The 14,848-nt window shown below is 37.1% G+C and overlaps 1 protein-coding gene and 1 long non-coding RNA gene across 4 annotated transcripts in view; one reads left to right on the top strand and one right to left on the bottom strand.

The window, feature by feature from the left end:
• Nucleotides 1–673: 673 nt before the first annotated feature.
• GYPC (glycophorin C (Gerbich blood group)) overlaps nucleotides 674–14,848 on the bottom strand; it is a 35,192-nt gene continuing 21,017 nt past the window's right edge. The window contains exons 2-4 of one of the 3 annotated variants that reach the window (XR_013953907.1): nucleotides 9,148–9,198; nucleotides 6,319–6,609; nucleotides 674–5,488 (exon numbers count right to left, since the gene is read on the bottom strand). Coding sequence is in view for 1 of the 3 variants with exons in the window: in XM_080600814.1 (XP_080456940.1) it covers nucleotides 6,413–6,609; nucleotides 9,148–9,198 (248 nt within the window). In the remaining 2 variants the exon portion in view is untranslated. Of the gene's footprint in view, nucleotides 6,610–9,147; nucleotides 9,199–14,848 lie in introns of all 3 variants that reach the window. The other 2 variants (XR_013953908.1, XM_080600814.1) reach the window with 2 other exon arrangements.
• The window catches only part of LOC308198438, a 28,921-nt gene continuing 20,891 nt past the window's right edge, over nucleotides 6,819–14,848 (top strand). The window contains exon 1 of the long non-coding RNA XR_013953918.1: nucleotides 6,819–14,798. This is a non-coding gene — a long non-coding RNA (uncharacterized lncRNA). The remainder of the gene's footprint in view (nucleotides 14,799–14,848) is intronic.

Genomic DNA, 14,848 nt, shown 5'->3' with positions numbered 1-14,848 from the left:
GATCCACTATCTTTCTGGTACCTTGCAAGATGTAACCATTTTGAGACATCATTTGACCCAATAGCATATTGCTTAAGAGCCACTGTTTTTTTTTTTTTGTTATTAATATATATATATTTTATTTTTCCTACCATCAGCAATGATCTTTGCAAAAAAAGGGGGCAAAAGCAAAATAACAATAAACATTACACGAGGCGTAGCCATAGTTCTTTAACTGGGGACATACTAAGTTAAAACAGAAGTTGTATGGAAAGCATGAAGAACAAAACAAAAGTGTTTGCACTTGGTAGTAGCAGCTGGGAGGAAGGCAGGCCATCCATCGGTAAATATTAATTAAATGTTTATGAGCCTGCCTAGAATTTTTAAAAACACCGTGCCTTAGATAACAAACCAGCATACAGATCCACATTGACATCCATGGGGCAGTGTTCCTTCAGAGAAAGTAATTGTTTGATTCCTTATTTGAAGTTTGACTGCTTCCTGTATCTATCAAAAGCTTCTGTTGCTTTTTTATTGGAAACACTAGCAGTATATCTTTTAGAGTTTGCATGCGCTATTAAGAAAAATTCTTGCCTACTTACCCTTTTTGATCTACGTTCTTAGGTAAACAATATAATTGGTGATTCTAAAAGTTCATGATATTTTAAAAGCAAACGAAAGTATGAGAACAGTCTTTTAAATGCTGAAAATTACAACTTTAATTATAAAGTTATTTATTTATTTATATTTTTGCCTTTTTTTTTCGGTTCAAAGTAATTTACACCAGCCGCGTATTAATAGCTTTGAAAAATACAAACATTATAGTCAGCTTTAACATACAATCAGCAGTAAGCTTTGAATACTGTATCTGCTCTTCTTGTCATAGCAATGCTGTAATTCAAATAGACTTTAATACAATATATCAGATTCTTTCAACCATATGTACAGATTGAAACAACAGAAAAATGATGTAAAAAAATGAGATTATACTGAAAGATCAGCTCTTTTAAAGATTTCTACCTTAACTTAGAGTGTTTCTTTCTGACATGGGTGGGAATACAGTTTTCTTGCAAGAAGAATAAATATAGTCAGTGAAATTCTTGTTTTGTTGAATTCAGTGGAATTTTATCCCAACCATACAGGGAACCATCGCATAGAATAATGATTACATATTTCCAGTCACTGACAATATCTTGAACTAGAGAAAGACCTCTACTACCATAAACATTTAATTTCTTTGTAATACGGTTGGAATTTTTACTCACTATTTAAATTTTTCTTTGATATCATTAGTTTCCTTTATTAACTACCTGAATTTCCAGACATTAAATATGTGTTCCTTGCTGGTTCAGGGGTTCTTTAGTGTTCTGTCTTTTATGAACTGCTGCTGTGAATCTTCTGCATTTTCAAAGCACACAAAGCCTTCTTATGTGAAGAACTGAGAGATTTTAGAAAATGCAATAAACAGCTCTTAATATATTTAATAAGGGTGCTCTTTTGGTGTTTATTTTCTAACATTTTTTGATTGGACTGGCACATGCAAGGAATTCAAACACCTCATATAATTCAAAGAAATTTGTTGTCAGCATTTACCTTCAACAAACACACTTTGATTTTTTCAAAGAGCACTATCTATTTTGTTTGATAAAAAAAACCTGCTCTCCATCTTTATTGGCATCTAGTTATCTTCTCCCACTCTGTATCTTTTTACTAATTTACATCTTGTATCAGCATTTCCTGTACTCTGTAAGGAATCCTCGTAGGCTGTGGCTTACAATGCTATCCTACTTATCCTTCTGCTATAAATGTTACAGCATTTTTTCTGCATTCACTGCTGAATGAGAACAGTCCTTTTTATTTTCCCTTTGTGGTGTTCTTCCAATGATTTCTAGATTTGATTTAAAAGAAAAATCCATGTTGACGTTTCTGGGGAAATCCTATGGTATTATTTTTAATAGACTCACAAAGTGATTTGGTCCTTTTGTTCTAAAAAGAAGAAAAATGTTTAAATCCTCTGCAAAACTGCATTAATGTGCAATGGCACTTTGGCCCCAGGGAAACCTGGAATGACAGTGGCCATGCCTAAGAAAAAAATGTGTACCAGGTCCAATAAATGGTAGCCAGATACCTGGTTGGGACTAACTGCTTTTGGATAGACTTACTCTGCTGAGCTACAGGTGCTGACACTAATAAGCAGTTGTTTTTGTGCAGGGGAGGATTCAAGTATTCTACAAAATTACAAGAAATTCAGTTCCAGATGTTAAGGCAGGACAGGAGAATATAGAATATGGAAAGCTAAGTTCATTTTTTTTTTTTTAATGTTTATGTAATGTTGACAAGAGACAGTTTAAAAAGAGATTCATTTCTCTTTGCCAGCAATATTTTATTTATTTATTTTTTCAGTGAGAGAATTTGGAAACTCCGTGGATCCACTCTTAAAACTCACCAATGTCACCGGAAATATTATGTTTAACTTTTGTCATTTCCATATATCTTTAGAAAATGTGTATTCCTGTAAGATCATATTTATTCTGTCTCTTCCAAAAAATACTGTTCTTTTTCATGCATGGTTTTCTTGGACATTATTGAAAAATGATTTGTGTTTCTAAACATGGGCTGTAGCTTTCTGTGCTCGGTGGGATTCCAGAAGTTTTCACGAAGAATTAAGGAATCAGGACAAAATTCCTGCTTCAGGAATCATCATCCTGATCCCTTGTTTAGTGAACGCTGAAGGTTTAGAGCATTCAATTTAAATAACTAACCAGAGTTTGCAGTACTATTTTTAGACCCCTTTTCTGTGAAAAATGTGTCAAATGTAAACTTTGTAAATCAATCTTAGACCAGGTTGGGCAGGTTTGATCAAACTTGACACTGGGTGGGAAGTCTAAAGTTAAAACTTTTGTGAAAATTGGCTCTTAGCCATCAGAGGCAGACATAGCATCCTCAGTGATAAAAATAAATGAATAAGCAAGTAAATGGCCAGTCGTAGGGATGCCATGGGGAAATCAAGGGGGATCTTGCTGGGAGCCTGGGTGACTGCATGTGGGAATTGGAGGCATGGTTGGGGAAATGTGGCACCAGAGAGTCGCAGGACAACTGGACCCTCAGCAGAAGAGGAGCCTGTTTCCTTACTTCTCCTATTCAGGAAGCAAATTGTTAAAATCAATTGATAAAGGCTTATGAAAAGATACGGCTGCCAACCGAGACATCTTGATGTTGTACATAGTATTTGCTTTAGAACAGCATGTTTCTTGCAGAAGGATGTTTTACTGATTATTAGTTCTAAAAGCAATAGGAAGTTTGTAATGCACTCTTTTTACAACTAAATTGAATGACTCAAGACAGTAGAGTTATTGTATGTGTAAAAAAAATAGCAGGATGAAGCCATTAGAGTTCTGCCAGTCATTCAGATGTCATGGGCTTTCTTCATTACAAAGAAAAGTTTGTCCTGAAAAAAAAACACACATACAAATAAACAGAAAATTGCCAAAAAAACATATCTTCTCTCTGTTCAGCATGCTTGAGTCATTTCTAAATACACAAAGTCCTGGAACCCAAAAGGACACTATAAAAAAAATAAACTAGCTGAAACTGTAGCTCTTGCCAGAGTCACTGCTCTGCAAACATTCAAAGTGGTTCATTACTGATAGAGAAGCTGCTCCTGTACAGTTTGTTAGCATGGATGAATAGGGAAAGTAGGATAAAGAGATTTAATTAAGCTACTAAGAAGGGATATAGTCAAAGACCAGTAGTTGCATTCAGTTAGGGAAAGCAATGACAGAAAAGTCTGGCGTTGACTGAACTGGTAAGAATTGGCTGAGCTCTGCTCAATTCATGTTGTATCACCAGAAAATCTGACTCCTGTAGTTCAAATGTGTGCAGTTAACAGTCTGGCTCAATCCACTTCATAATTAAAATACTCAACCTTCCACCAAAAGAGACACTAATTCAGGTTTTCCCATGTTGAAACAGGTATGTCACAGTTGTCTAATTAGAAGCAGCAGGATCAAGTTGCAAACAAACAAACAAACAAACAACAAAAAAAAAAACAACAAAAAAAGAAAAATACAAAACAGAATTTCATGATTGGGGAGGGAAGCTGGAATTTATTCCTCATGACCCTCACACCTTGCTCTAAAGTCAATTTCCTTCAACAGCCAAACCTACATCAGGCAGTTCTGGGTAGACGAAAGTGTACAGAAGGTGATGAAAGGTTGGCAGTCTTTTATAGGTCCTGATAGCACTTGAAGAAAGATTTTTGGTGTTCCCATGGCTTGTGTGAGAGGTGCAGCAGAGCTCAAGTCACCCTATTTACCGTCTCCTCAGAGGCAATACTTACATTCTTATTGAGCTGGAGGGTCAGGAATCTTCAGTTTTACAAACTCAGTCTTACAGCTAAGATTAGTTAATTTCTCCAACACTTGTCCCAGAAAAATAAAAACAGATTCCTTTTTCAAAAGCCGTAAAAAGATTAAAATAGTAATGTATCCTAGAAGAAAACAGTCATATTTGAGCTCTGCTAGTGCTGGATTGCATGCATGTTGTACTGCACTAGCCACAGAATAGAATGTGGCTATGCAACAGTATGTTATGAAAAAATATCTTAAGCATTTAGTAAATTTGGCAGAATTTTGATATTCTTTGGCTAAAATGCAAACACATGGAGATTCATGATTCAAGATCTAAGGTATTGGTATTTTAAGAATAATTCAAAATCCATCTACTTCAGGTACTGAGAAAAGACTGCATTTGTGATTGAAAAGGTGAAAATATTCCAGTTCTCCACTTGGGTCATCACAGTCTTTTCTTGTGCTGATGTCTTTTCACTATAACATTTTTGTGGCCAACATCAATAATGTATGCTGGAGTCCAGGAGCTTTCAAGCTTTGGTGCCAAGAAGTGACCACGAGTGTGTCTTGAAAGCAGTAGTAGAAGACTTTATATGTGTGTGTGTGTGTGTGTATATATATATATATATATATATACACACACACGATTATATATATATAGATCGAAACACAGGAAAAAACATATTGAGTTGAGCAGAGCTCATCAGTGCCTTATTTGTTATCTTGTATTTCTTCCCCTCTATTTTCAGTAGTCCAGGGCACCATTGCAGCTGGGGATGAGCAGGTGCAGAAAACAATTATCCTATTTCCGGAGCTAATTGTGGACTTCAATTAGGAAGCTAGCTTACTGGGTTAAAGAAACTCATCACCATTGATTTTTAGGCAAGGAATAAGATTTTTTCATGTGAACCACTGTGACTAATCTATTTATTTATTTATATTAAAGCATTGATGGTCAATGTAACTCTCTTATCTAGGACAATGCAAAGGATATACCGAGTCGATACAGATGGAGACATCAATACAAGCCAGTGGCATTCAGATGAACAAGCTTCTTTTTAGTGACAGTCTCATGGTTGCATTTACAAAAGATTTATCAGTATATGCACCAGAACTGAATTCCTCTTCTTGCAGAAATCCAAAATCTTGCAAGCGGGTGTCTGAGAGAATTTTCCAATGCAAAATAAATAAATAAATACTTGGGCAAAAATATCTTACTTGAAAAAAATCTAGCTGAGCTCCACTGTTTCAAAAGGCCTGCTCAAACCAAGATGCTTTACCTTTTAATACCCATCTATCTATGCATGCATGCAGGGAACCTACCAACTAATTGGAATTATATTTGCAAGTCTACTGACTATTATATTCTACAGTGTAAATTCCAACATTTTGCAGTTCTCAAGCTGCCATGCAGAGCAAGTTAGAAATAAATCCTTCATTCTTACATTTTCCATGGTTTTCAACAGTTTTGTTTCTTTGAAGTCTCTTTGACTTTTATGTATTTAAAATTCTAAAAATTCAAAAAAGAAAAGTCCCAATCTAAATTCCCAACAAACAAACTCCCCTGTGCCAATAAAATTGCACTTTTAAGAGGAGGGGGGAGATATCTGGGCAACAAAGCTTATTTGTTCCAGCTACCTCAGCTTTATCTAGTTTAATTTTTTTTCTGTGACCATTTGAAATTCAATTTCAGGTAGTTCTGTATAATATCAGCATAGGATGCATCATTAACTCCAAGAGGATGTTTTCCATTGGCATCTGCTATTTTCACCAAATGTCAAGGCTTGACATTTGCTATCGTTATCTGGTTTTGGTGTATCACTCATACTGAGATTTTGTTTCTTCTTATCTGATATTGATTTCAACTGTGACCAGCTGTGTTGCTAATAAAATCAACAGGCAAGTATCTGGCATTTAGCTCTTCACGGGCAGAGAAAAAGAAACAACCTAGTGACAAAATAAAGAGATACTTTTCAATTAGGATGCTTGCCTGTATCCTCATATTATCCATCTCTTAGCACTTCTGTTGATGTAGTATTTCTGATTGATTCCCTTCGGGAAGTCTCCATGGAAATCCTTGCCTCTCAGATGAAATATTCCTTTTTACTCTCATCCACAGCTTCCTGGAGAGCAGGGTCATTTTTCAAAGCAGCATCAGCACTTTCAGCAAACTCAGTTCCTTTTGCCTCATTGGTGTGGTAGGTGCCCTTATGCCTGTACATGTACCGGACCATCACAACCAGTAGGCAAATGAGGACAAATACCACTGCAGCAATCACACCTAGAAGAAAGGTACCAGTTAAATGCATTGTCAGTAATAAAATACAAGCAGCATATTGCAGCCAGGCATCACAAATTCAGTTACTTGATAGGCAAAAGTCTATGTATCACAAGATATTCACATGTTGTAATGGCTAGGGTCAGAACGGATTACAGATGAAACAAACTGATGAGCTGACACTGCCAAAAGCAAGATGGGGTATACATACTGCAGAAATGCAGATCAAACTCTTGCTAGCTTTCTTTCAAAATCAGTGGCTTGATTTGCTTGAATTCACTGGAACTACACAGTTCATTCCACAATGAGAAGAAATATGACAACCTAAAGCAAAACCAATATGTTTCTTTCATCTTTATGGTACCATATATCCTGGGTAGTTTGCAGGAAATCTGACCCTGCCCCACTGAGTGTATTCAATTTCAGGAGGAATAAAGGCCACTGAATATTTCTTAGGAGACATTCAACAAGTAGCAGGAGCCATATGCCTGCAGTACTGCTTTATATCTGGGAGCTGCCATCTCATGCTGTGCTCTAATTAAGAAAGCTGTATTGTAATGAATGTGGAATTGACACCTGGGAGGAGGAAGGGGTTATGGGTAGAACTTCTCTGTCTCCCAGACTAAAACTAATCACTAGCCGTGTGTTGACTAGACAAAAATTTCCATAGGCAACCTAAATGTGCGTAGGACTAAACTGTGAATGGAAGCACTCCTAGTGAAGGAAAGTAATTCTCCAGGGATGATTGTGTACTAGGAGAACACTTCATGTCCTCTCTTCCCAGAGTCCTTCCTTTTTTTTTTTTTTTCCTTTTCTATAAAGAAAGGTGGAAGTCCAGAAAAAGAGGCACCACTGATAAGTCCATAGCTAAAAAAGTATAATGTCTATACCCTTCCTCTCAGATCAAATTGATCATTTAAGAATCCAAAAGATAAATAAAGTATTATGAAGCTGATTTATTGAACTTCTATGCATTTTACATTTTTTTTTCTTCTCTCTCTCTCTCTTTTTTTTTTTTTTAAACACTTTTTAGATACCACTTGGATGTGCTTCTAAGCTCTTTAGCTGTAATTCTATATAAGTACACAATACCGAGCTGATTCTATGTTCATGTGACTCCAGGACCAGGGGATTAAAGAAGTAAACCAAATATTAAAGAAATACACAATAAGAAGCACCAGAATAGGATAATCCTAGGGAAAAAGAAAACAAACAAACAAACAAACAAAAGTATGTGTTTTTATGTGAGAGTGTGAAGCTGCTGTGAGGATGCAATAGGTAGGATTTCATCTGATTAACTGTAGGCATCTACAGTACAGGAGGCTCCATCTAAGTTAGTCCTCTTGGGCTTCTTGTACAGTCAGTAGACCGGAGGGTCTGGTGTTCTAGAAACAAATGTCTGTGTTTGGACAGATGAATCACTCCCTGGAAAGGCCTGCTATTCTGCAGTGACAATGAAGGGTGTGTAGAGAGTGCATCCCTTTTTTCCCCCCGTGTTCAAGATATGTGTCAGCAGCAGGTATCTCCAAAGCTTTGGATTTATCAGCATAAGTAACCAAGTTTGGATACTCTATTGACGTGAAGATGGGGGACTGAACAGAACATTGGCAATGTGAACAGAAATGATAACTCTATCTTAAAAAATATGCTTGCAATGCTATCCCACAGATTTTATGGTGCCTGATTCTGGAAAGTGAAGTTATTGCTAGCAGAAATTAAATTGCTCATACAGAGAACTTTAGGTTTACAATAATATCTTAGTTGCACTGGGGGCTTCATCAGTTTTTAGGACCTCACTGGTATCCCTTGACACAAGAGGCTTTAATAGGCTTTAGATATAGCACAATATTAATAAGCCTAGGGGACTAAGTACAAATCAATTTACCTGCTACTTGTTCATAGAAAGCTGAAATTAAAGTTACAGGAGATGGGACCTGAGGGAAATATAACAGAACCTCTCCAATTTGCACTAATGATTGGTATACCCCCTTGTGAATGGCTGAAATTAGTGCGTTAGCATGGAAATGAACAAACACAATAAAAGTAAAAAGACAGGGTTCTCTCTGTGAACATAGCTTTGTTCATTTATCCTGACAACTGTATTTAGTTTAAATGCATGAGGGAGCTTTAATGGAACACCAGGAAATGCTCTGTGGTATGTTCTGTAAGAATAAAGGGTCCGTTGGTGTGAGTTAGTGTGATTCAAATCAAAGATGTCACACCAGTTTTGTATTATATGATAGTCTTGGACCAGGGAATGATGAGGAATATCAGAGGTTGACTTTGCTACTGGACATTTAGATTCTGGTCTAAAAGGAAGAATGGATGGGGGTGGTACTGCTTGATGGTTTATGCTCATTATCTCATCTCGTTATCTTGCCAATAGCCCCTCTGGGAGCAGATTTCCCACTGGCCTAATTAACTCTAATTGTGCTGCTCCTGTTGTCTTGTCAGCAAAGTAGGGGGTTTGCAAAATGCAAGAAACCAACCATCCCGCTGTTTTAATTCTAATGGTGCCGCTAAGTATGATCTGCTACTTACCTCCAATAACAGCCACATCTGCTCCAGCTGAGGAGTTCTCAATGTCTCCATCTATAAATAGATCAGAAGATACAAAAGTTAATTAAAGAAAAAAAAAAAAGGAGTTGGATTACATGTAACAGCATCAACTGTTCTAGTGGTGCTGTATTATTTTAACCTCTGAAACTCAGAACTTAAACAAGATCTCTCATTAGCAAAAGACATTTATGAAACATCTCATTAGAACTGGCTGTACTATAACAGTTTTCTTTCACTATAACACTAGAAAAAAAATAGCTAGCACATTATGCAAACTATCCTGGCCCTTAGGGAAACACCTACTGTTTATTATGAGCAGTTACCTGTAACATCCCCCAGTGAATGATTAAATTAAGAGTGTTCAGGTACTGTGATTACATTCAGAAAGGTAGTTTTTGGGGAAAAGAAATATTGACACCTATTTATTTTCCTGTTTATGGCTTTTAGGCTATGATCTGGATCTTGCAAATTAATTTAGCTCTATTGATTTTAATTAGCATTTATTCATCTGGAATATTCTCTTTTTAATCTTAGCATTTATTTTATTTTAAACCTACATTTGGAATCAAGAAAATCCTGTTATGCATGTGGTGAAAAACAGTCCTTGCTTAGAGTAAGTCTGAATTTCGTGTTGATAAATCAAATTACTTTCTTTACTGGATTATAATTCCTTAAAAAACATATGTAGTTTTGCAATTTGAAAGCAAAAGAGAAGTGTCTGACATATCCCTTCAACGTGTAAGAAGTTGGTCTAAGAGGTTGTAAGGTGCTCAAAGAGCAGTTAGAATTTGAATTGCATTTTGATTATTTAATTATTGAACTTACTAAAAATATCCCAAACAACTAATGAATAGGCAGAGTGTTTTGGAGGGAAGAAGAAAAAAAATCCTAAAAACCAGTGAGGATTTTTCTCTCCTTATTATCTGATATAGACCTTTATTGAAAGTAAATTCACATAGATCAGCATTTCTTTGCTAGCTTCTCTGTAGATGATCAAGGTACAAATCTCATCTTATTTTCAGCTCTTTATCTCATATCATTGGTATCATCTCATTTACTCTTGAATTATATGGGTGTCTGAGAAGGTGATAAATTCCTGGGGTTTGTTCATGCTAGTTTTATGACAGGACACTCTTAATTTTTTTATTGTATCATTTCTGCAATTCTAAATGCTTTTGTTGTCCTAACAAGGCAACTAGTTTTATGTGAGAGCTCTCTCTCCCTCTCTCTCTCTCTCTCTCTCTCTCTCTCTTTCTCTTTCTTCCTATTGGTAAATGCAGCAGATAGAAAAGTTCTCTCGAAAATGTAAAAATGTTAATTCCAAGTCCTTCTAATAAACTCAGCAGTGGTACTGATATCAATGGCTGATATCTGTCTCTTTGGCTAAATGTGTGATAGCCAATGTAAGGGTAAGATAGTGTCAGAAGCTTTCTCCTTCCTCATGACTGGTCTCATATCAGATTGTAATAAATTGAGGAGAGCTGAGAGTGAGAGTCAAAGAATCCCTCTCTTCCCAGTCATGGGACATGTTTTTTCTCTGGAAAGAGAAAGGCCTTTCCTCTCCCACAGATGTCCTTCCCACATTTTCTTCCAGATGGAAAGATTGAGCATGCCTTGTGTAATTTAAAAGCTCTAATTATGTCTATATCCATTCAAAACCCATGTGCCTCAGAAGAGATTAATTGCTTCAAGGTCAAACAGCTCTGTATTTCGTAATATACCAAATATATACTGCATGCCAAAAAACAAGCTCCTCTACAGAAATCAAATAAAGGTGTGAATTCTAAAGTGCTTCCCTAACCACATAACTTGGTTCCAAACATTAATTCCAGATCAAATCATGATTCATTAATTATAAAAAGGTAGGTGAGTAACTGCCAGTTCTTTCCTGTTCTTTCCATGTATCTCTTGAATGCAGATAACAAGCAGGTGCCTTATCTCTGGTACTTGCCACCAAAGTGCTTTTTGATAATGGATTACAATATCATCACTTTGCAAAAAAGTTTTCATTGTAATACTGTACTTTCTAAGTTTTCAGAAGAGCGACGGCCCCATCCTGAGCTATCATGTAGTTGGCACTGATCTGTTAAGCTGACAATGTTCTTGCCATTCAGCAAACAGCTAGCACTGTGATGAGGCTTCATTCACCGCAGTTCTCATTTTACTGCAAGGATGAGAGTCCTACTTTTCCTTTGTGTGTCCATTTTTTACCAGGCCAGAATGGCCTCACTGTCACTCTCAGCTGGCTTTTGTTGACTTTTGCTGCATCCTCTGGAGTGTCAGGACACTGCAGCTACCGCCAACGGCTTGAATTTTCCAGGGTCTGCTCCCCAGAGCAGTTATGGTGCAAGGATGATGGAGGGGAGAGAGTGACCCTCAGTGCCTGTCTCGCAGTTCTTGAGATTTCACTTTGTCCAAAAATAGCAATGTGATACATAGCAATATAATAATATTTCTAAGTGGGGGGAAGGTATCAGAGCCATTCAAGACTGAAATGTTATCACCCTTCACTAAACGCGACTAAGGAAAATGCAAGGCATGTGCTCATCACATGAGGCCATCTTCCCAGCGTAAGGGTGAGACAACAGCCACCATCCGGACAGGAACATGCTTGGCCAAGAATCTCAGCATGTTCTTCTTGAACTTCCGCTCGGCCTGCGTGGGAAATAAACTGCAATGCCATAGGACTGAATCTTCAATTCCCTAAGCAGAAAAGATATAGAATGTACTGACAGAATTTTTAGCTGAGCAAATGTTGTTAGCTGGAGCCCTCTTACATCTTCTTTATTCTGCTCTTCTTAGCATGCAGAGCACTCAAAAGTCTGTACTTCAGTAACTGCTGTTGCACCTGTTTTGGTTATTTGCCTTTGTTTCAAGGACATCTGTTGCGTTATCTATTGCTAAACTGCCCTCGCAAAACTTCCTCTCACTGTTATACTGGCCCTTGTCCATAGCTACAATCTGGTCCCGAATGTGTTTAGACAGTGTTGTTATTTAGTGCCATTGGTTACCATGAGACACAGAAAGCAACGAGCCTGGGAAAACTTGTTTTTCATAAAACTCCTGGCCATCAGAATGGGTTAGCTAAATCAAGAATAGAACATACAAATCAAATTGTCTGTTGTTGGAAAGTATGTTTCTAAAAGCCAGAATGAAGGGAAAGAAATGCCTTTGTGCCATGACCTGAAATTCATCAAATTCAGTTCTGTCCATAAACTTACAGATAAGGAATTTTGCAATAGAATGACAATTGCTACCTGTCTCATTCTTATCAATCAAACCATGCCAAGAATGCAGCAGCTTCTGAAAGCCTCAGGAATGTTTCTGACTCTGTAATACTGCAAGTAGGTCTCTGGCTTAGCACTTCAAAGGTGAAAAGCCAGTACAAGTAGCTTTCATGTTAACGTAGCCAGTGATGATTTTTCCTGCTAAATTTGTCAGTAAATCTGTTAAACCTTCTCCTCCAGGTGTGATTTTTTTTTTTACAATAAAACTTGAATTTTGTTAATTTTGATAGTTTTTCTATTTTAAACTGCTTCCACTCCACTTTGGATGAGGAGCACTTGTTTCAAGAAGGCAGGTCCAGCAGTGAGAATGTTTGAGGTTCAGCTCTCTCCTTATTTTGCTATACTTTTCTCCTGGCAGTTGTGACAGTTTCCTTTGTTCTTTAAATTCCAAATCTGAGTCACTAAAAGCTATAAGTCACTCCCTGCTCAAAATTATGATCATCCCCTTAAAATAATACATTTTTTTCTCCCTTTCTTTCATGCTTGAGATGCATTCAAGTCTTACTTTCTAGCTCTTTTCCACAGTACTAAAGACCAAATACACTCTGTGGATGAAAAGTGAAGTTTTGGCATAATTTTGTGGCATCAGGAAACAAGACTTTACAGGAAACACAAAGTATTAGGACAACCCAGATATATCACAGAATCACCGAACAACTACATTTGAAAAGGATCACTAGAGGCCATCTGGTCAGACCCCCTGCTCAAGCAGGGCCACCCAGAACTGGCTGGCCAGGACCACATCTAGAAGGCTTCAAGAAGGAGACTCCACCACCTCTCTGGGCAGCCTGTGCCAGTGCTCCATCACCTGCACAGCACAGAAGTGCTTCCTGGTGTTCAGACAGAAACTCCTGTGTGCCAGTTTGTGCCCATTGCCTCTTGTCCTGGCACTGGGCACCACTGAAAAGAGCCTGGTTCTATCTTCTTTGCCCCCCTCCCTTCAGGTATTCATAAAGATGCAAGACTTATCAGTAAGCTACTTTAGAAGTATAACCACGTGAAGAGATACAAACTAAACAGGACATTTTGCTTACACGGTGAGAGGAAGGGGTGTATTTGTTCCTGAAATATGTAGGTATTCTCTCCCACCCAGCATAGAAAGCACAGATTTTAGATCATGTTTTATATTTACTTTATATATATAAAGTATATATATATAAAGTATATATATAAATAAGGTATAATCGTATATAATATAATCTATATAATTATATTTATGATTATATTATAAATAATAATTATATATATATACACTTTATATATTTATTTAATATCACCTTATATTTCAGGTATTGTTTTCACCTGCTAATGGAGCTTCCAGAAAAAAAAAAAAAATCCAGTGCTTCCAGTGCTTGCAGCCTTAGTGGTTTTTCAGTCAGCATTGTAGTTAGCAATTTAAATACCTACCTGTTTGCTTATTATGGATTTGCACAAGGAAAAGGCATAAAAAGAAAATTGTATTTGCTAAGGGATCACCTTTTGGAATATTTGACACGGAAAACATGGGAATCACCCTACAGGATAACTCTAGTCTACTAGCATGAAGTAATAAATCTTTGCTGTGCAATTCAGAAGGGCAACCTGATGGGATGACATATACCTTACCTCAAACTTCTCAGTGTCTCTCTTATTTCCTAAGATAAAACTCCAAACTAAAGGCAGACAAGTGTTTACTGCTAAACAGCACTGAATACATAAAGAAAAGCATGAGCTTATAGGGATTCATCTTCATGAATCCCTTGCAGCTGTGAGAGATACTGCAGTTTTGGAGTGGGTGAGTCAAGCAGAATAAGTATACAGATATCTATGTGTGATAAGCAGCTTTTGCACTACAATTTACAAAGCCACTTGACACCAGTCAGGCAGCACTACTTCTCCTGCCTTTCCGGATTTTCCTGCCCACAGGCTGGTGCTTCTGATTCATAGAAACCTAAGCCAACCCTTATCATGATGCTCCATTGCTGTCTGCTTGTGGTTGTAATCTTGGACGTAGTCTTACCTGCTAAATTACACTCAGGTAGGTCTCTAAGTGCTTTTCTTAGTGCTTTTCCCATTTGCTCTCCTGATGTGCCTATTTGTTGCATAAGAAACACTTTAAATTCATTCAACCCACTTAAATGATGCATAGTGATGAATCGTGCAGTGTTTTCCTTGTTAGGTATGCAGACTAGAAAACATGCTGTAAGATTTCCTTTTTAATTGGCTCATCTAACCTCTGTATAAAAAAAAAAAAAAAAAAAAAAAAAAACTGCTGCTGGTAGGACTTTTACAAGTGAGGAACAACCCAACCTGAGTTTGGTGTCCACAGATATGCTTTGCAGCTACTGACTACAGGTCAAGAGATGTGTAAGTAGTCTGTAGGCTGAAATATGCCTTGAGAATTCAACTATTCATTG

The sequence above is a fragment of the Anser brachyrhynchus genome (genome assembly GCF_964034855.1).
Source record: "Anser brachyrhynchus genome assembly, chromosome: 7".
NCBI classification, from domain to species: domain Eukaryota; kingdom Metazoa; phylum Chordata; class Aves; order Anseriformes; family Anatidae; genus Anser; species Anser brachyrhynchus.
The sequence above is the reverse complement of the archived record's forward strand: the minus strand, read 5'-3'. Positions and strand labels throughout refer to the sequence as shown.